Below are 22,942 nucleotides of genomic sequence, written 5' to 3' on the forward strand. Positions count from 1 at the left end.
AATAAATATTTAGGTATTCATTTATCAAACTTGGGTTTTAGTTCTAATTATTAGTGACTTAATAGAAAGCTTTATTTTTTCACAGTGTTATTAGTTAAGCAAGTGATATATTTTTCATAGTTAGTATTATCTGTACTCTGCCTCTATAATTAAGTTATTGTGTGCAGTGCTGAGGATGAGTTATTTAGCAATTGAATGCATTAACTAAGGTTATAATAATTTCCAGAAACACATTATTTTAATAATTTCTTTATACCGTCCATAATCCATTTCTTTCCTAATATTTTTAACCCATATCTCTGTACAGTTTCTACTTGTTCATCTTGCTAGGGAGATCCTGTTGGTCATCTTCCTGCATATCTGTTTCCTCAGTTTCATCATAATCTTTTTTTTTCCCATCCATTTGTTGTAATTCAACCATATGTTATTGTCTCTACCTGTGATTTGGTTACATTTTATTATTTTTACTCTGATGTTATTATATACGCCTACTTGTTAAAGTGATTATTTCTTCTACATATGTATGTTAATTCATCATTGACAAATTTCATAGATTTTTGTCTGGGATTCTGTATGTACTAATCATTTTATACTTAGCATGCTGATTGTTTAAAGTTACCATTATGTTGATACTTTGTCTGTAATGATAATGATACAGATCAATAAACTTTTTAAAGTACCAATGTTTTAAATAAATATTTACTTATTACCAATGTTTGTTAAATTCAGGAACAGCTGGGTGATCTGAACAACCATTTATTTTTATTTTTTTATTGTAGCACATAATATGTTAAAATTTATTCCATTAATAAATTTAAATAAATTTTGCTTTTAGAATAAACAACATGTGCTTTATACCATCATGTAAGCATTACTATGATATGAGTAGTCTTACTATATGATATTGCCTATTTTCAGTAGAGACTTAAGTACCAAAAAATCACATTTTAGATCAACATTTTGTGTTTCTGTTTCATGCTAAGATCACTCAATTTTTACATTAATAAATAATTTTATTTATTGTATAACATTGTTGGCAAATGAGTGGGAGTTTGTATTTAAAGTTAATGTTCAAATACTCTGCACTATTTGGTTAAGGGTCTGAAACTTACATCAATCATGTTCAACTTTATCTGGCATATATTTAGCACAAGTCAAGGGGTTGAAATCTGAGGTTGGCAGAGATTCATAAATTTTCCCCCAGTGTGAAATATATTTTAAAGATATCTATATACTTGTATGTACAGGTGACCCAAGGAATATACTCATTTTTGAATAAACATTACACAGTTAATTTAACACCAAACTTTATTATTTTTTTGTAAAATGTGTTTGAAATAATACCATTTATTTCATTCCATATATTCACCCCGTTAGGCAGTGTTGCGTGCAATATCTAAGCATAATGTTATCGGTCCCTATTTTTTTGAAGAAGAGGAGGGTGTAGCAAAAGCAATAAATTCCATTGTTACATGCACATGATAAACATCTTTCTTCTGCCAGAACTACAGATGTTGTAACAACTATTTGTAGGGAACAGTTCACTCAGGATACATTGGAACGCATGTAGGGTAACTTCATCTCTTGATTTGAAAACTGCATTATGGAAGATAATGTCATCTCCTTTGAGTAACAAAATAAATTTTATATGGTTTTAAAGTACATAAGACGTACTTAATGCTGTAAACATTTTAGATTTTTTCCACTTGTTCTACATGTGGTTTTTGGGCCCCAAAAATGACATTTTCAGAATCTTACAATTTGGTGGTCATATTTTTTAATGAAGGACAGTTGGCAACAGTCAAATTTTTTTTATAAGTACTACTAGTACCTAAGAGTTAAAAGGTAAAAAACAGACTTGTTATCCTAAGCCCTACATTATTTATTTTGGGCCCAAAATTTGAAAAAAACAATTTGTAAACATAACTTCAGTAAACATTACAAGATTTGGTTTTGTATTAAAATGAATTTTGAGTACACTAGGATGAAGTTCCATCTTTACTCGTTCCAAAAAGCCCTTTTTGATTTTCTGTGTAATCCAAAATAAAAATGCTACAGCTCATGGAAAAAGCGGCAAAAATGGCTGTTTTTACCTGTTTGCAACTTAGAAAATAGTCTATTACTCAAGAAAGGAATTTTTTTTAAATATAATTAGGCAGCGACTGCAAGGCGTGTAACCACTACAAGGTGTGTAGTTATCATATATCAAATATCAAAATCAAAAATAGTGATGCAATAAAATTGTTGAAAATTTGTTGAATTTGTTCTGCTCAGCAAATTTTTGAAAATTTGTTGAGCAGAATATGTCACCTCATCATTAGGATTTCATAATGAAGGATTTTATATTGTTGCTTGTAGGGCAGTTGGAGCAGTGCCATAACATACAGTCTCTAGTTAAACATTTTCATGAATAGAACAGACACAAACAAAATGTGTACCTGCTAATATGCTCCATTTTGGTTGGAACATGCAAAAGGTGGACAGTCCAATTTTAAGAACTTGGTGTTCAAACTTGAAAGCAGAGTACAGCTCATTCAAATTCCTAACAGCACTTTTTGTTTGTATTCATTTTTTGAAATGCTTATTTTATCTTTAGGACCTGGCATGACTCGAGAGTATTCACCACTTTAGTAAAAGCTTTTGACAAGCTTAATAACATCTTCATTGAGTAGATGTCCTTTTCTTGGATCAGACAGTGCAATTATACCTTTATCTTTAAGAAGATCCTTAGCTTTACATGCGGTATACTCACTCACATTGAATTCTTCGCTTATTTTTTCTGTTCCATGAGTTAAAATTTGTATTTTTTTCTCTTTGTGAACTGGTAACATTAAGCTTTTCATTCATTAAGTCTATTAGTCTGTCCATATTCTTTAGTTTTTGTTCAATTTCTTTTGTCAATGCAAGTGGAGATTCATTTGCTGCAGTAAATTCCTTTTCTAAAACCTTGCTTACTTTTTACGATTGTGGTGCATGAAAACAAAAGGAGCTCACACTGGACGCTTGTAGGGAAAAAGTACATGAGTTATTCTTTAATTTTATTTGTGATTTATTGCTGTAAGTCCAAGTTAAGAAATATTAAATAGGTTTAAAACCCTGAAATTCTTTTATGTATACCTGTATAAACTTGTAAGTTTATATTAAGCCTTGCTATTTTAGTGTGTTTGTAGGTAGTTTTTAGTAATTTTTAATTTTAGCACCTTTATAACATGTTAGAAAAAATTACATTTATTTATGTTTTTTTAATGTAATCAAAAATTTTAAATACAATGGTTTGAATATTTTTATTTACAAGGATGTTGTGAAACATCGGCCTCATCCATAGATCTCAGCACTAGTTGCATGATTTTTTCCTGCATGTTGGTATGACTGTTAGAAGGTACCATGTGAAAGTCATTCCATCCAGCAATTGGCTGTTGGCAGCTGTCTGAATCAGTTGTGGTGTATGTGTTGTTGAAAATAGAGAAAATTGAGTATCGTGCAGTGATAAAATTCTTTATAAAAGAAGGTTTGATGATTTGAATCATCAAACCTGATGGTTTGAAGAAGCAATTCATTCGAGAATCATAAATAAGTATGATGACTCATCTCCTTCAGTTTCCACTATGAAGAAATGGACAGCCAAATTTAAATGTGGCCGTGAAAGCATCCAAGATGATCCACATGAAGGATGTCTGTAAAGTGCAACCACACCAGAAATCATTGAAAAAGTGCACAAAATGATTTTGGAAGATAAGATCGGCGTACAAAGATTCGTGAAAATGCTAAGACTATAGGGATTTCAAAAGAATATATCACGTTACATTTTGCAGGAAGAATTAGACATGAAAAAGTTTTGCACAAGATGGGTGCCATACTTGCTCACAGGAGATCAAAAATGCACTTGCACAAGACTTTTGAACAGTGCTTGGCATCTTATGAAAAGCAAGAGTGATTTTCTGCATCAATTTGTGATAGTGGATGAAACATGAATTCACCATTGCACACCAGAATCGAAACTAACAATCCATGCAGTTGACAGAAGTCAATTCTTCAGCTCTGAAGAAGGCAAAGTGGATCAATCAGCAGGAAAGGCCATGATGTCAGTTTTTTGGGATGTAAAAAGAATTCTATATATGGACTATCTTGAAAAAAAGTAAAACAGTAACTGGGAAATACTATTCTAACCTTCTAATGAAACTGGACGCAAAAATTTGTGAAAACAGATGTGGCTTGCAGAAGAAAAAATCATCTTCCATCAGGACAATGCACTTGCCCACAAAAGTGTCTTGGTGATGGGAAAATTGAGGGATTTGCACTATTAAGTGCTAGAATATCCACCCTATTTCCTAGATTTGGCTCCCTTGGACTCTATCTATTTCTAAAACTCCAGTCTTTTTCACTGACCAAGTAAGCTGTTTTTGCAGCTGTTGATGGGTACTTTGCATCACTTCCAGAGGAACACTACAGAGACAGGATAATGGAACTGGAACATCACTGGATGAAATGTATTTAAATGAGATTATGTTGAAAAATAACAATTTTTTGTAAATATAAATTCTCATTTTCATTATCATGTCAAGAACTTTTCAGACCACTCTCATATAACTTTTAATTATTGTTTTTTGGTCTGACTCCTTGAATTTTTCCTTATTTTTTTTTTTGCAGAATCTCAGGGTTGTTATCCTTATTCACTCGGTGCACAGATTATTAGCTTTAATAATGCAACTGGTGATAACAGTGCTCCAGAAGAAATGGGTAAATAAATTAATTTTGTAATTTATTATGTTCATTGCTACATAGTTACTAGTTTATGTACTTCTGCTGGACTGTTCCTTTTGCATTCTCTTGTACTGATAATTCATTTGTATGTTTATTTTTTGTAAAAGACTTTTATTGTGACAAAATACATGTCCATGCATAGTATGGTAAAGTACTTTGCATAATATTTGGTCAAGAACACTCCTCAGTATCCATCCTTTCTGCATATTTGATAAGCTGCCATTGAGACTACTTTTCCTTTGAGAATATATATAATGATATTTATTTGTATAGAGAACTTATTTCTTTCTTCAACATAAAACTCATTCAACTTTTAAGTTAAAAAATGTATGATTTTATATTTAAATATCTATCACATGAGTATATTTTTAAATTATCCATAAAGCTTTCTTTTCCTGCCTCACTGATAGTATTTTTTAATTGCATAAGTGTAACATTGTAATTTACTAATTTTCAGTAAATTTTATTTTTGTTTGAATATACATCATACTTTTATTTCTGTTTATTTTTTTAAAAGTCAAAACTATATGAAATGCTTTCCAGTCTCATGGGCAAATAATAAAGAATTAATAATATTTTATAATTGACATTTTCTGGTGACATGTACACCAGAAAAGATTTATGTGAAAAATCCAACTAATTTTTAACTCAAATGTAAATTAAAGTTTAATTCAAATGTTTCCATTGTATCTAATAAGGTAACATCTTTGTATATCTGTAAGCAACCGATTTAAAATTTAAAAAAAAAATGCTCAGTTGTTACACTTCATCCAGCAATAAGTTAAAATTATACTTTGAGATAAATCAACTCAAGAAAAAACTTTGCATTTAAATAAGTTGTTTAAAGGCAATTTAACTTTTTCAGTTTATGATTCTAATAATCTTAAATGGAAAAAACAGTCTAAACATCCTATGTATTTGCAGGAAAAGTTATTCATGATCTATTGACCAGTAATAAATTTCAAGATCAATAACTTGAAAGTACAAACAATGAGAATATTATGGCTGATCAATTTACACCTAGCTACGTTAAACTTCAGTCTAATGTAAATATAAATTTACAGCTTTTTTTTTTTTTTTAACAAATGAGAAATATGGCGTTTTTAAAATAACATGTGTAAGTAAAAATACTACTAATTCTATGTTTTGAAAAAAAAGAATATATATTTATATATTGTGTGTGATACTTTTCATGTATCTGACCGTGACTTGGTACTGCCCAAGCTGGTTAAGGCAGAGGTTGCTGTATATTGGGCAGGTAAGCAGATTGTATTAAACATCAGTTACCCAAGGTTCTTGGTTTTAATGAGAATAAAATAACTGCCACTAGTGATTCATTAGTCTTTAGTAGACAGTAGTAAATGCGCTTACTGAAAAATTCACTAATAGTAGAAGTTTAAAATACTTTGATACTAGATTTAAAAAAAAGAAGATTATGATCATTATATTTCCAACGTCAGCATGAAGTTATAAAAAAACTGTATTGTCCTTAATTTGCAATGCTGATATGAAAGAATTAGACTGCTGTATTACTATGACAGATTCCCTGCAGCATTTATGCAAAGTATTAGAATTCACTTATAAAGATTTTTTTTTGATAGTTTGAAATTCTATTAAGTACAAGGTTAGTTCTTTAGAAGTACTTATTAGTATTATAGTGCTTATAAGTTTTTAAATTTTTGTGATTTTAGTCACTAATTTGTTTCTAATACTAAGTTTCTAAAATAACTCCTTTGATTTATTTCTTGATTATTGTTTAAATTAGCAAAATATTATCTTATACATCTTAACAGATAATAATAATACTTTTTTATTGTAGTTGAATCAACTGTGTCCGAGGGTACTGTGGAAACACTTTTAACAATGAGTCCTTCTGAGCCAATCGCACCAACCTGTAAGTACAGTATTTTGTTGTTAAATCTTATTACACTAAACTTTACTATATGGTCATGCAGATTATGCATAATCATCAGGAATGAGGGAATCTCAAATAATAAACAAATAGCATGAATTCAAGTAAGATGTATCAAAATGAGTTCCACTAAACACATTGATTTCCAGTAGATATTGTTTAATTTTTTGTCATTACAGATTTGATGAACTATTATTTTTTTCATTTAAAAAAAGAAATTGTAAAGCATCAGGTTTTAAAGAAAGCACACTTGAAACTATTTTTTAATATTTTTAAAATATTTTTTCAGTACTCTTTCCTCAAACCTGAATCACAACTTGTAAGAGCTATCATCTTTGAAGTCTTGTTTTTCATCAGTCTGTAGACTCATCGCCCCATTGAACCCTGCTAATGCTCTGCAAGTTATTATGAGTCGGTATGGCACTACAGATTGATCCATATTAACTGTTGCTAACACAATGCCTGTAGTACCTGCCTAAGAAATAAAAGAGTTAAATGTAGATAGAAAAGGGATGATCAATCCACCAAGAAATTACCTCCAATCAGTTACCTTCTTTGGGTTCAATCGCTTATATATTGAATTCTTAATAACAATGTGAATCAAGATTTACTCTCTAGATATAAAATAAAACCACTTTATTTCTGGTAATCGATCTTTTATTTGTTGTTTTTTTTTATTCTTGTAATTATACTTAAAAAAAGTCTTTTATATATATATATGCATTGTAAGGGAGTTTAAACCGAATTATAAAACAGTGAATTTGTTTATGAAATACAAACTATACAGAATATCCTAAAAACTGTAGAACAAGATAGAACGAAAGAGAAGGTAATGAATTAAACTTTTTTTTTTTTTTAAATTGTAGCTAGCTGTACATATCACCTTACTGTCAGAATACAATGTGACCAGTTATCTACGGTCATCAACCATATTAGTTCTTGGAACAGAGGAATGAATAGTCATGTGATCAGGCAAAAACTGCCATATTGTTAAACTTGTTCTCCTACTATCCCTCTCATATTGGATTATCCATAACATTCACTAATCAGGATTATATTATTTTGCAATAGAAATTAGTCCTACAGATTTAATGCTTCTCACTTATTCATCATTTTAACTTTATGTAATTGTTTATTAATTAAATTTATCATTTTATTGGTGAAAATGTACATTATTTGTCTTTTTGAAACAGATACGTGGAAAGATTCAAATAACCGTGCAGCAGCAAATGCAGCTGTTAATGTTGCCATAACTATACAGCCGTACCAGGGACGAAATCCATGTCTTGAGAGAAATCTTTTGATGTGGGGTGATGCACAAGAGGTAACAGAAAAATAGTAGTCGTTTTAAATTAATCAGTACTTGTTTTACATTTGATTTATCTTAAAAATAATAGTGAGGTGTGGGTTTTTCTAACTTATGTAAGATTTTTTTCTCATTTTTCCAAATTTTTGTTTGGTTAATCTAACATGATTGATGAACATGATGAAAATGTTTACATTACACACAACGTTTTTTACTTTCCTGGCAGCATAGCTCTACAGCTATGCTGCCAGAAGGAAAATATGGGAATCGGTTAAAAAATGGGGTGTGGGTTTTTTTTTGCATTTCTTGATCTTTCATGACCCAGGAACCCCCAAAAAAGGGGGCTAATGTTTGTATGTGTTAAGCTTAATAATTTTTGATTGAAGTTTAATAACTTTTGGTTGGATAAACAGAATGATTTTGATGAAATTTTGTGATCAGTATCTCCCAGGAGGTTTTATAAATTTTTCAAAATTTTGCTAACATAACTGCCACGTTATATTAAGATCAGTACATTCGTGCATCGTTATTTACAATTTGTAAAAAAAATTTCCCCCAAAATTCCTCCTTCCCCGAAAATCGAAAAATACTATATTGTTATTTTTTATTGCATGGTTTTAACCCAAATTTTTTTTTATGTCTTTAGGCATAATACTAGTGAAAGTGACCAAAAAAAGATACTTTGGGAACAATATTGGTGAGGAGGAAGCTGATCAAAGTATAAAAATATTGATTTTTGTTAATTTTAAAACTTTTTTGTTTTATTTAAACATTTAATACTATTCAAAATTTAAATAGTAAACTTTTAGTAATAATATTACAATGAAATTTCATCATAATTCACCTCGCCCAAAAAAAAAAGACTTCTTAGGTAACTTTATTGGTAGTACATTTTTTTAGTGCCACTTTTTTTAGTTTTTTCCATTTAATAAAAAATGTAGAAAAATCAAACAATTCTGTTGGAAGGTGATTTTGGATTTGGGAGTGGAAAAATAAAAAAATACTGATTTGCAATTTAAAAATTTTTGGGTTTATTTAAACATTAATAATTTTACAATAAAACCTCATCATAAATTACCTCCCACCCCAAAAAAGAAATCTTAGGTAACTTTTTTATGTATAATTATTTTTCCACTACATAAGAATAAATAACCAATGTATGAAAATATTACAACTTTGTTGTCAGCTTTTCTTATTTTGGATAAGAAATCCTTTTCAATTTTTTATAAATTCTTCAGTTCAAGAAAACAAGGAATTTATTATACTGATAATTTTCTTGTGTTCCCACTTTAATTGATTTTTTTTTAATAACAATTTGGCGTGAAACATATGAATTTCCTAATATCAAGCTGCCAGATGCTAAAAACACAATGTTAACAGTTACCTATCTAACCATGTATCAGGACCAAAATTTATTTAATGTAGATCACATTAAATACAAAATTTTTTTTATTTAAAAAATTTGTAAATAGTCATCAAAATTTAAGTTTTCCTGATATCTTGGATAATCAGGATTTTTTGTAATTATAATGAAATAATATATACTCGTATTTATAGTAAGTGTCGTTAGGTAATTAAAAATACAACTGGCAATAATGGAAAAATTATTTAATTCAATAAACTGTGATTGTATGACATTCAAGTTGGCACCCATGACATAATTTCCATTATTATAACCTCATATGTTTATTTCAAATTATAGGCTCCAAACATGTTCTATGGAAGAACAGCATACTGTGATAAGTCTGTTTTCGGAAGGAATAAAACCCACCAACAATATGGTAAAAAGTGTATTAACCATGCAAATTTTTATATCTGGATTGCAGAGTTTAAATCCGGCAGAACAAATTTCACCGATTTTCAATGTTGTGGAAAAAAGGTAGAAATTTCAATTGTCGTTTGGCAAAATCGCTTTAATGATTTTATTTGCATAGTTAAATTTATATATATTTGTAAACAGATTTATTTTGTTTGGTCCTCTCAAAGAGGTTTTACACAGCACTGAGTTTGACAGAAATTAGCAGTTTAAGATTGCTGTATTAAGATTGCTCAGATTCAAGGTGAACAATTTTTTACTATTAGAATAACAAAGTTCACAAAATGATGGGACAAGTGCCTAATTGTAGCCCAGGAATATGTTGAAAAGCAAAGTTAGTTTCATTGACATTAAGTAAATAATAATTTTTGTACAGTAATTTGTCTTTAATAATTCATTGAACTTCTTATATTCATATAACATGATTTATACACAGATAGAATATATTTTGGTATTACCTTTGTTTTGTATTGTTCAAAAGGTTCCTGACCCAGGAACTTGTAAATAATATAATATAATATAATATTAGACCCAATGACTTTATCATTGGGTCTAAAGTAACCACTGCAAAAGTGAGTTTGTATACTTACACACTTAATTCGTAGTGTAGATAACCCAAAAAGGTTCAAGAACAATCGAAACTAATCTTTTTTTTAATAATTATTTTTAAAATATTTCTTTTTTGTTAACCTAAGATTATAAGTCTTAGTTAAATATGTCTGTTTTAAGTTATCATATTTTCCGATTCATTTAGTTAGGGCATACCATTCCTATTGTTAATGAAGATAAATATGAAATTTTCTTACTTTTTATGACAATTGATCAGAGAAAGTGATAAATTTTTGCTTTCACTACTGTTATACATAAGTGATCATTTTAAAGACAGGTAATTAATCTCATATAGTTACAACATATGTTAATCTTTTGGTATTCAACCTAGTTGGGATTATGATTTAAATTTTTTTTATATTTTCAGTTAGTTCTAAAGTCTTGAATACATCAGACGTTATTTTTCAGTAGCATTTCATTAACCATGTCAATATTCGGTCCCACTTTTTAGGAGGTAAGGTCATTGATCTGTTTTTTAATGGAAAAAATATTCGTCCAGTTGAAATGTATCAACATTTAATTAAAACCTATTAGGAAGGTATAATAAATAAGAAAATTTGTGGAAATGGAGTCTGTTATTCAATAAAGAGAGAGCAAGTATGCAGATGAAGCAAGATCTGGATGCCCGTCTATCATCAACAATATTTATTGGGGCTAAAAAGGCATTTTTATGATTAATTTTCAAGGAGAAACCATCAATATTAGAAAGGTATTGTGAAACCTTAGAAGAGTTACAGCATAGTAGAGTCTGCATGGACTACTCACTAAAGGGATTTGTCTGGTGTACAAAAACACATAATGTCATGTTGCTAAAAATATGGTAAAAGAATTCCAGAAGTTTTGATGGGAGCAATAGATTAGTCTCCATACACTCCATAACTGGCATCATCTGACCTTTCCTGAAGCTGAAGAATTTTGATGGGAGTAATAGATTAGTCTCCATACACTCCATAACTGGCATCATCTGACCTTTCCTGAAGCTGAAGAATTTTCTGTATATTTATGTATCTATATTTGCGTGCGCATGTCTGTATGTATGTGTGTGTGTGTGTGTGTGAGAGAGGGAGAGAGAGAGTGTGAAAAGAGAAAGTGTCTGATGGCATTTATTTTTTTTAATAACTATAGAACATACAGTTATAAAACTCAGTATACTGACTTTTGTATAAGAGGCATTGATATTATTAAATTTTTACAAAATTAAACAAAGCAGTAGGGTAGTTGCCTTTAATCTGTGACTGTTGTCTTGAAATGGTTAACTTTAGTGAAAACTCCACTGAAACTTGTACAAGATTATTACAAGTAAAAGATTATGTTGGTAGTAGTATTAAAAATGTTTAAACTTCCCTAACCCTCCTTTTATGTAAAATATAATCTAAAATTAATTTAATTTTTTTTTTTTTTTAGTTTATAGAATTACATATAAAGATAAAGATTATATTTGTATGGTATTTCCCCTCTTAAGTCCATGGGAGGGAATTAATCACTTCAAACAATTTTAAATACATTTACTTATTTTTTTAAATATTCTAATTTTTTTATTTCTCATTCGTTCAGAAAAATAATAAATAAACAAAAAAATAATTAACCTTCAAAAGGGCAGGAAAATATTAAATAAACAAAAAAATAAGTAAACTTCAAAAGGGAATAATAATTTTTTAGATTTATCCCTAAAAAAAAAAAATTAAGTTTTATGCTCCATGCCAATAAAATGGATAGTTCACAATATCTATAACATCCTTTTTTTAATATTTATTTTTTTCTCTAGTAAACTAGAAACAGTAAAATATTTAGTTCTTTAAACGTTTTACTTCCTTATATTTCAGACTTTTAAATATTTAAAACAGTAAGATTTTGTGATATTTATTCAATTTTATTCTGTTGGAATTCATTGTTTAAGTCTGCTCTTAAACTTCAGAAAATGTAAATAAAAGTTTTTATTACATTACATATTAAGATTTAGTTGTAAATTTAACTTAAAACAATAAAATAGCTGTTATTATAAAATAACGCCAATTTAATGATTTTTTAAACATTCATTCAAGTTAATAAAAAATGGCTTGTTAGTTTAGCATAATTAATTACTCTTATATGATAAAATTTTTACATAATTACCTGATAGAATTTTTATTATTATAGTGAATTAAAATGTTTATTATAACAATTTAGTAGTCGATTAACATTTATGTTGCGATCTAATTGTATACAGACAGACAGTAAAAAAATGAATATACCACTTTTTGTAAGACTTATCTCTCTCTGATACGCCATAAACAGATGTCAGTAAAGCCTTTGTCTTGATAAACACCATGGTTTGTTATGTAATATATGTGCATCATATGTTATGTATGTATGCCTTCATTTATCGTAAACTGATTTTAATAAAACAGATTTCAAAGGATTCATATTAATCTCATGAATGAAAATGCTTATTTTAATTAACTCAATTTACCGGATAGTAGTGTCCCTTCATCGAGTGTGAAATAAAAGAGTTCATTAAATCTTATCATATTTGTTATAAAAAAGTTTTCTAGAGAAAGATTTTAAAATTTGTTTTTTGAAAGAATAAACAATGAATTGATTATTCATTTGTGTATGTATATTATTATTTACATATAGATTATCTAGAAGTGTGAATTAAAAATTAATGTTAAAGACCATGTAATTAAGTGATTTCATTTAAATAATTAAATAACTTAAATTAAGAATGTAAGATAGAAATTTTACAGGAATCCTTCATAATTGTGTGCGAGTGTTCATGTGCGTTCAAGTGGGCTTGTTTGTTTTTTTAATAAAGATATTGGATTTTTTGAGAAAAAATGTGGGTTTTAGTTTTTTATCCAGGCTTCTCTTTTAATTTTTAAAACATATTTGTTACTTTTTCTTCATTGTGACTAATCCAGCGTAGCTAATCCGTCTTCTGGGCACTTCAAAAAAATTAAAGTTTAATGTTACTGATTTTGATATTTTACTATACTCAAAATTATATTATATGTTTATAATATGCCACTAATTATAACTAATTTTGATCTTTTAAAAAATTGTTCTCTCATTTTCCACTTGTATACAAGAATCAGATACAATGATTATTAATATACAGTTGTTATTTATCGATTCACCATTCAAATATAAATTTTAATTTAGAAAGATATATTCCGTAAAATTATTTATTTTATTGAAATATTTTGTTCTGGATATCATTAATGCAATCGTATTGTTTTACTCGTTCAAATAATCATATCCAGCAAAATATTTTATAATTTCCTATATTTTAATAAAAATTTAAAATTTGTTTTACTTTTTTCCTTTATAGAGTAATATCTCCATTTAATAGTTTGAATTTAAATATAAAATAATCATATACCTTTTTTAAACAAAACTATTTATTGTTTTACTTTTTAAAAAATGATTAAAACCAAAGTTTCATTTAGAACAGTTCAGAGGTTCTAGAATTACCCTGGATATAAATGTTTTCAGCTTTAACTGAAAACCTCACATCTTTTCAAAAATGATTTAAAAATAATATAATTTTCTTTTTTGAGTAGTACAGTTTAGGGAAAAGAATTCAATATATTGTGCAGGCAGTAATATTTTATACGTTTACGTAAGATGATCCTACCCAAAATTTGATTCAACTAAATACGGTGAAGATTATTAAAAAATAATAATTTACATTCTTTTTATGACATTTCTGACATGGAGATTAATTTTTAAAAATATATTAAATGTTAAAATAAAGATTACATATCTACTAACATTTTTTTTGCCGAGATTTCATGTAGTCTACCTTTTATATTTTCTACTGTAAAATGTGCAGTTAGCTTTTTAAATACATACACATTTTAATTTTCTCAGTTTTAAATTTCAATGTATTTTTATAAATAAAATAATGACAGGTTAAATAAACAAAATAAAATATGCCTGTGGCATTAAGGGTTGTTATGGAATAAACAGAATCATGTGCAAGGTGAGTGAAAAAAAAAAGAAGTTATAATTTTACATGACACGTTATGAAAAAGGGGTAGGTAGGGATCTCTACTGCAGCTCAGTGGTTCTCACACTATACATAAAGAGTCGCCTGTGGTCGATCTCAACTGACCTTGACAAATGATAACCACAGTGCCACAAAAAGAGTAAAGGTGTATCTAGGATTTGCACCTAACTTTTTTTATAAGCATATATATATATATATGTATACAAAACAAACTGATATTGCCCCTAACATTCGGTTCTAATACTAATAATAATTTTACCAGAAAAGGGGTTAAATGAATTTTTATTGTCCACACTAACAACCGATTCTACTTCCAAAAAAATGCGCTCTCACTCATAAACACATAATGACAGTATAAAAGCATATCACTTAATTCTACATCCACAAAAAAAAAATAGTCTATACTATTCATTTGATGTCCTCGTAATGAAAATAAATGGAAATATCTGAATAATGTTATTAACTTGTAAGTTAACTGCAAAAATTCTGAACAGAAATTTGATAGAATGGTTGCAAATATCATTATGCTTTTCAATTGTATGAACTGGATCCTGCCATAAGATCTGAAACCTAAGCTTAATAGTTTTAGATATTAAACTTAAAGTTTAAAGATTAAAAACTAAAGTTTTTCTTTGAATCAAACTGTTTAATGGGCCTTATAATTGTACTCTTAATTTTATTAGGTTATTTTACTGTTTACTTTGGTATATATTAATATTATTAAATTAAATAAAACTGTGAAATCTTTTGAAATTCTTTAGGAATAAAAAAATTTCATTGAGGTATTATTTTTAATTCTATTTTTAAATAAATAAAAAAGCAAACAGAAACTGTTCTACTCAAGAACTGTTTAAAAAAAGTTTTAATCTATAACTAGATAGAAATTTGAATTGTAAATTAATCGTCTGCAACACATAACTACCAATACTAAAAAAAAATTAGATAAAAGAAAACCGGAATACTCACTAATGCACTACAAAAACCATTCCTTACATTTAAAAAAAAACCTAAAAACATACAACACATGCATATATAAAACTGACCAATGAATAGTAAAAGGCAGAAGAATAAAGGCCACCAACAATATAAATTATGCTGATCAAACATTTTCCTTGGACTGGTCACCAAACTCTGTTGAATTCTCAATTTATAAAAGCATATATGTATAATTAAATTTGTTTAATACTTGATAAAATACTTAGACTAGGTAAATTACAAACCTTTTAAATAATGTCAGTGGGAAAGTTTTAAAAGGGTTTAAAAAAAATTCATGCATTTGGTACTTTTATGCTCGGGAAGTAGAAAACAAGAACAAACGGTAAGAGAGTGCAGAAGGCAACCAACCAGTAGTTGGATGACAAATTATTGAAAGTAGAGTATATTTTGAGAAAATGAGGAGAAGTACTTCAGGGAAGAATAAAAGAAAAAAAAGAATTGCATAATAAGAGAAGAGTGATTGAATAGTTTGTTAGAGTGAATTGAGAAAACAAAACTTTGGTAATTTAGACTTGTGATTAGAGTAGAAGGATAAAGGTTATCGAAGAAAAATGTTTAAATGGAGAAGGTTGCAGTTGGGTTTAAACTACTAAGGATTAATAAGTTTTTAGTTGTTTTTAATTTGTCACAGACTTCTAAAAGTTTAATCTGTAAAAAGATTATTTTTACTTTTTGAAGATTTTTATTTTATTAAAAAAATTATTTTTTATTTTGCTATGTTGTTTATAAACAAAAATATAAATTTTTTTTTTTTTTTTCAGAAACATTTTGAAAATGACATATTTTATTGAAGATTAAAATTATATTATTATATTTAAAAGAAAAACAAATGAAATTCTAGCTGAAAGTTGTTAAAACAATTTTTTTGCAGAAAGTATTTTGGTTGTCAAAATAGGCTTCAGGCATGAAATAGTTAATTTTCTGGAAAACAGTTAATTTAAAAATATTTTAAGAACTTTGGATTTCCCTTTGAAACATCCTTCCAACCTAGTGATGGAGTTTTAGTGTCTCCGCATTACATCAGGAGAGATTTGTGTTTGATTCTAAGTCAATCTGGGCATTTATCACAAGCAATTTAAACACATAACAAGCCAGTAATGTACTGCCCTATGGAGCTCAATTGTGGTAAATTAATCATAAAAAAACAGTTTATGGCTGTTGAAGTATGAAATGCTTTTATTTCAAAAGGGGTTATTATTTTATAAAACTTACTTTCAGGTGAAAAAAATAAAGTATTAAAACTAAAAGTAAACATATTGCATAATCTTAACTTAAATATGCTTTTTTAATTTATACAACCGTATGATTGTATTTTTGCTGAACCACAAGCAATGATGCCATGTATTACACAAAAACATTGCTTATATGTCGATAGTAGCGTGTCTCAGCTATAGGCAGATGGAATTTGATTATTCCTATTTGATTGCGAGTTCCTACAATTTAAAAATTTTTTAATGAAGGTAAAACCGGTTCAAAATTTAAGACAGATTCTAATAGAAAAAGAATTTTAAAAAATAAATATTCCTTTTTTTTTCTAATTTATATATATGTATAAATGGACATTCTACATTGCTAATCTGTGTAATACATGTATGTACATACATGAATAAAATGAAGTAATAATATTTACTAGTTAAATTAAATTGCATACTGTGCAGGTTTTTAATACTTTTTCTAATTAAATTAAAAAAATTGCATGCATTTCTTTAAAAAAGATCATTTCTAATCCTACTTTTAAAAATATTTTGCGTAATATCTAACTAGTAGAATTTAAAAAATGAAAAATATTCATAAAATAAGAAAAACAAAGAAAATAAATTAGAGGACATTTTTATTCATCCCAATAAGATTATAAAGAAAAAGATACAAAAAATCTGTTGAAAATATTATAGATAAAAATATATATATATCCTGAGCATGAAGTCATAACAAATAACTATTTTTCAAGAAAGTTAAGAATTGCAAGAATATATATTAGGTAAAAAAATACATCCTTAAATACAGTTCAACAGATTGTTTTTTTCCTGATTATTGTTATAAATTGTTTGTTGTAATGAATAGTACATGTAAGGAAAAGAAAATTAAAAGATATCGGAAAATGTAGAAAAGAAACCATAAAGTTCTTGAGAAGAAGTTAATATAAACCAACATCAAAATCGGTTAATTTTTTTGGAAGTTATTCAGAGTTTTATTCATATTTTAAAGTACAATTTACTGGTATCTGTAAAAAAAGCTGGTAATTTTTAACATTTATTACGTTGCAAGATTATATTAAACATTTGTCTTTCCTTTTTTAATAATTAACAACTAAATACTTTGTTAAACCATTGCTATATTGTATTACTCTGATTTTTTTTTAGTAAAGTTATTCATTCAAGGGATAAGTCATGGAACATTATTTATAAAAATAATGCTGTTTGAAAATATAATACAATGAGTTATAATAAACTTCTGTACCCTTCTCTTACAAACATTGGTGAAGGGAATTGCCTCCATCCTTTGCTCTGAAAAAAAAACAAAACTACCTCGCATTCCATACGTTGCATTTAGTATTATTAACGTAACTACATTCTTTTCCCTGTAATCCTCACTACAACAATTTTTCTACAGGAATTCATCAGCTTAATTTACATTTTCTCTTAATTGCTTGTGTAACCTCCATTTCCAAACTCCTACAAATTTGTTTTGCCCAGTCATAAACATTTCATATTTTTTATAAATATATTACCAGTTATAAATTTAATTAATTTTTTACATTCTGCATGCACATGTGTATACACACAATCATTAATATATGTTTCATAGAGTCAAATTATGCTTTAAGGAATATTGAAAATTCTGTATAAAATTATGAAAATGGATTCATTTCATATTAAAAGTATAAAATTTACCTCTGTGACGAGTTTCCAGGTGACAGAATTCGTTTGTTCATACAGACTGATGAAAATTTGTTATAACTGTAATTCTAAGAATATACAGCTGAGGAACATAATTTTTCAGATTAATTTAAACGTTTAAAAAAAATTATGAAAGTTTGAAATTTAAAAGTTAAATAATCATTAATTAATCTTTTTTATTTTCTGTCAAGTAACGACTTAAACTATTTTCTTCCAAATTTCTCTGTTTAAGATTTATTGTTTCTATTTATATCCCATTACCTCATTAACTTTCCTTCCTTTTCTCATTTAAACATTTAAACCTTCTTCATTTAAACATTTTCCTTCGATAACCTTTATCCTTCCACTCTATTCACAAGTCTAAATTACCGAAGTTTTGATTTCTCAATTCACTCTAACAAACTATTCTAGTCACTCTTCTCTTATTATGTAATTCTTTTTTTCTTTTATTCTTCCCTGAACTACTTCTCCTCATCATTTTCTCAAAATATACTCTACTTTCAATAATTTGTCATCCAACTACTGGTTGGTTGCCTTCTGCACTCTCTTACCGTTTTCTATTTCCATTTTTACCTAAACTAAAAACAAAAACATGTCATCATCAAGCTTTGTTTTATAATATTCTAATATATGATTTATTCATTAATCTTGGTTTATGTAATCTAGACTGCTGAAGAAAGGATCTAAAAAGAATATTATCATAATTTTTAGTTGAAAATATCATGTTTCCTTTACGAAAGTTAATTAAATGTACTAAAGTATTAATTTTTTTGTGCTGGTAAAATCTAGAGAATAAAATCAATAAGTGTTAATCCTTAAAACAACAGTCTTTTAAAAATAAGAATTTGCTAAGTCGAACTAGCTTTAATATTTTTTTTAGTTTATCTGTGTTGATTTTCTATTATTTCATTCTATTAGCTTAATGTCTAAATATTTTAATGTTGTGTATATAGAATGAGGTCACAGTACTGTAAAAAAATTTAATTTATTCTTTATAATGTAAATAAAATGTTATATTTTTTAAGAAAAAATGCTTAAGTTATTTTTTATTAAGTAATTGATTAGGTGTTATGATTAAATAAGATTATTATCATAAACACCATCTGTTCATGTTTTCTATTTACCGTCTTTTATGTTTATCAAAGTGGTAAGTAATTATACACAACAATTAATTAAACATGCTCAGTCTTACATACATGCAACATATTGAGCTGTTTGCATTAAGTGTTTAATAATACTTCACAATAAGTTCATTCCTAATTTAGTTCACATATTTTATAAAACAATTAATTAATCTAGCATAATTTTCAGATTATAATATATGATTAAAGTTTATTACTAGAAAATAATTAAATTATAATAAAAAAAAACATTTTGCTAATTATTAATTTATCACTAATAAACTACAATAGATATCGCTTTGAAATTTACATTTTAGTGTTATCAATATTTATTAATTATAGCCAGTTTTTTTTTATCTAAGCCGGAAATAATAAATAGTTATTTGGTAGACCACATTAAAAATATTCCAATTATTGTAGAAAATGATAAATGCTTTACACTAGCAGAAATTATTCAGTAAAATTATTTACAGTCTAAGCCTACCAACACAAAATGACCTGCCAAATTACTTAATGGTTGTCAGGTTTCCTGGAAAGTATAAACTCTTTTATTGTAGTATTATATTTGTCATCTTTTTCTGACACTATCATTAAGAATAGTGTTTGATATATAATGTATGTGCAGTAAAACACTGCAATGTATTAAACGTGGACATGATCTGGATTCTTTACCATCTTATTTGACATTTAACAATAATTATCTACCAAGCATGAACACAGGACAAAAACTGACAATATATTAGATTATATTTGCAGTCAGATAACTTTTCTTGAAATTGACAAAACATGAGTAATTTTATGATGATGAAGTATTGTGCTACGTAGAGCTCTGTGAATTAGGGAAGTGAGTAGTAACATTCATGATGCCATTGTGTATAATGACCTTCAACGAGTAGTTGTCCATTTGTGAAAATATGTTAGTTACTGTGTAGTTGTATTTTCTAGTACTGTTAACTAGTACATAACAGATGCTTTTAACTAGTGTAGTAGATGTAGTGTATAGTAATTGCCGTCAATGCACCTCACCTACTCGATCAACTCTGTTGACCAGATTCATGGAGCTGATCCTCAGAAAATATGTATGTTAACTATTTGTATAAAAATTAAGCAGCTCAGACTAGTAAGATTCAAAAATGTAGAAAACTGCTTAGGTGACATATGGGAAATAAAATTCAGTTTCAACAGCTTTAGAAAATGTTCAATTAGATTTTTTTTTTCTATTCACTGGGATTTTTTTTATATAATAAACAGCACAGTTTTGCCATGATATAAAAATATTTTATTAAGAGAATGTGATATTTTAATATAATAATTTATTTATAAACTGAAAAATCTGATTTTATAGATTTGACTGGTGTACGTACTTCTGTAAATTTTTAATTATTATTGTTAATGATTACAGTCAAATATATTTATCATTACAGGAAGATGTTTCACCCTTAGTAGATCGATCAATGAAACATCAAGTAGTAAGAGAAGACCAACAACCATGTTCATTACAACCAGCAGCATCAAATATACCTTATGTGCATAACAGAGTACCAAAACAGTGTAATGTACCGCCTTCAACTCAGCTACCTGGGTTCATTCGCAAACTACTTCACAAGAAATTAAATTTACCATCAGCATCTGAAGATCATCATCTTTTATCTAATGGTTACAATAAATTCTTTTTCTTAAGTTATTTATTCTTGCTGTGTTTTTTTAATGTTATTGTTGTGTGTTTTTTAATGAATGTAAGGGTAGAGAGAAAAGTTCCAGGCCTGGATAAGAAAACTTTCTGGCTACATTTTTATTTATTTTTCAACATAGTCACCATTAACATCTGTATACTTGGCCCAGCATTATACAAGAGCACTTATGCCAGTTTGGTATTTCAATTTATCCAACTCTTTAAAGTAACCATCTACAGTGATAATAATTTCATTATTGGTCAAAAATTTCTTTCCTTAGAGCCATTTTTTTAGATTAGGAAACAAGTGTTAGTCATTAGGAGCCAGATCATGTGAATATAGAAAATGCAAAGGCAAAAATCAACAAATTACGGTTCAGAACTCTAGATGACTGAAGTGTGAGCTAGATTATCATGATGGAAAAGCACTTTTTTTTTGCCAAATGCAGTCGTTATTTCTTAATTTCATTACTGAGGTGCTGCAGTATGGTCGCATAATATTCAACATTTATTGTTTCACCCTTTTTAAGATAATGATAATTATAGCATCCAAAAAACAGTTACCATAACTTTATTAAAGGAGAAAGTGGTTATTGTTTTGATTACTGTTTGTCTCAGGAGTGTAGTAATGAACCCAAGTCATAAATTGGCATAAAGATTCCTCTGCTTTGCGCCAAAAGAGCTTGAGACAATTACTTGAAATGTTTTTTGGTCAGGCATGAGCAAACTGTCACTCATTTAGCACACGCTTGTTCATGCCCAAATGTTGTACAAAATATTGCACATGCATTCTGTTGACATGCCTGTAGACTCTTTTAACTCATTCATTGTCGCTCGTCAATTTGCTAAAATGATTTTATCCACTTTTTCTGTCATTTCTAGTGTAGTCACAGAAGGGCATCCACTGTGTGGTTCATCACTAGTGCATGTTCAACCTATTTTAAACTGTATGATCCAGCCTTGATTTGTTGTATTTGATGGAGAAGAGTCTCCAATGTCGTATCAAGCTCTTCTTTAATTCCCTTTCCACTTAAATCTTTTAGAGAAAGTACTTAAACACTGCACAAATTTCCAGTTTTACATTTTCCTAAAAACACCCTAATTCTCCACTTAGACATACTGTAAATACTATATACTAAGTGATGCAGCAACTTGAAACTCTTGAGAAATCCGTCGAAGTTAAATGTACTAACGCCATCTCTGTGTGGGGCCCGGAACATTTCACTCCATCCTCATACATTACAGCAAACTACTGTTTTGTATAATCAATCCTGTGAATTACATATTCTTTGAACAATTTAAATTTAAGTGTGGAAAAAGCAGCAAATTATTTTTTACATTAATAATTTTATAAATAAGTAAAATAATATTTAGATACTAATCCCATTAATAATAATATAAGTATTTCTGTTGCATGGTTGGTGTCATTTGCTAGATGATATTTTCATGGAAAATCAAGTTGATTTTGTCTAGCAGAATTACACCATTTTATTTTTAACCCTACAAGTGCCCATTAAGAACAGTCTATGTTGCCAGCTCAAATTTATTTGTTTTTCGGCCTTCTGATTATTTCTTTACAATTGTTGTTCACAGAAGCACTGTAAAATGTAAGATATCAAATTATTCAGAAACATTTCATCTTTCAAAATACCTAAATATCAATAAAATAAGAAAAGACTGTTCATTAAATGTATCAATAAACATAGAAATTTCATGCAACATACAAAAAAATAAAATTTGAGTACCCACAGAGAATTATCCATAGACAGCAGGAATTTTCCAAAATATACATTTTGTTTGTTATATTTTTATTGTCTTTGTCTGTCAAAGTTTCATTGCAATAAATTGATGTTAGTACAAG

The 22,942-nt window shown here is 27.9% G+C and overlaps 1 protein-coding gene across 6 annotated transcripts in view; it reads left to right on the forward strand.

Moving 5' to 3' along the window:
* The window catches only part of wit (kinase protein wishful thinking), a 61,159-nt gene that overhangs the window by 23,593 nt on the left and 14,624 nt on the right, over window positions 1-22,942 (forward strand). For all 6 annotated transcript variants that reach the window (XM_075362958.1, XM_075362959.1, XM_075362962.1 and 3 more), the window contains exons 10-13: window positions 4,648-4,737; window positions 6,581-6,655; window positions 7,867-7,997; window positions 20,834-21,065. In XM_075362958.1, the coding sequence (XP_075219073.1) occupies window positions 4,648-4,737; window positions 6,581-6,655; window positions 7,867-7,997; window positions 20,834-21,065 (528 nt within the window). The remainder of the gene's footprint in view (window positions 1-4,647; window positions 4,738-6,580; window positions 6,656-7,866; window positions 7,998-20,833; window positions 21,066-22,942) is intronic.

This window comes from Lycorma delicatula, chromosome 4, assembly GCF_047948215.1.
Source record: "Lycorma delicatula isolate Av1 chromosome 4, ASM4794821v1, whole genome shotgun sequence".
Taxonomy (NCBI): Eukaryota; Metazoa; Arthropoda; class Insecta; order Hemiptera; family Fulgoridae; genus Lycorma; species Lycorma delicatula.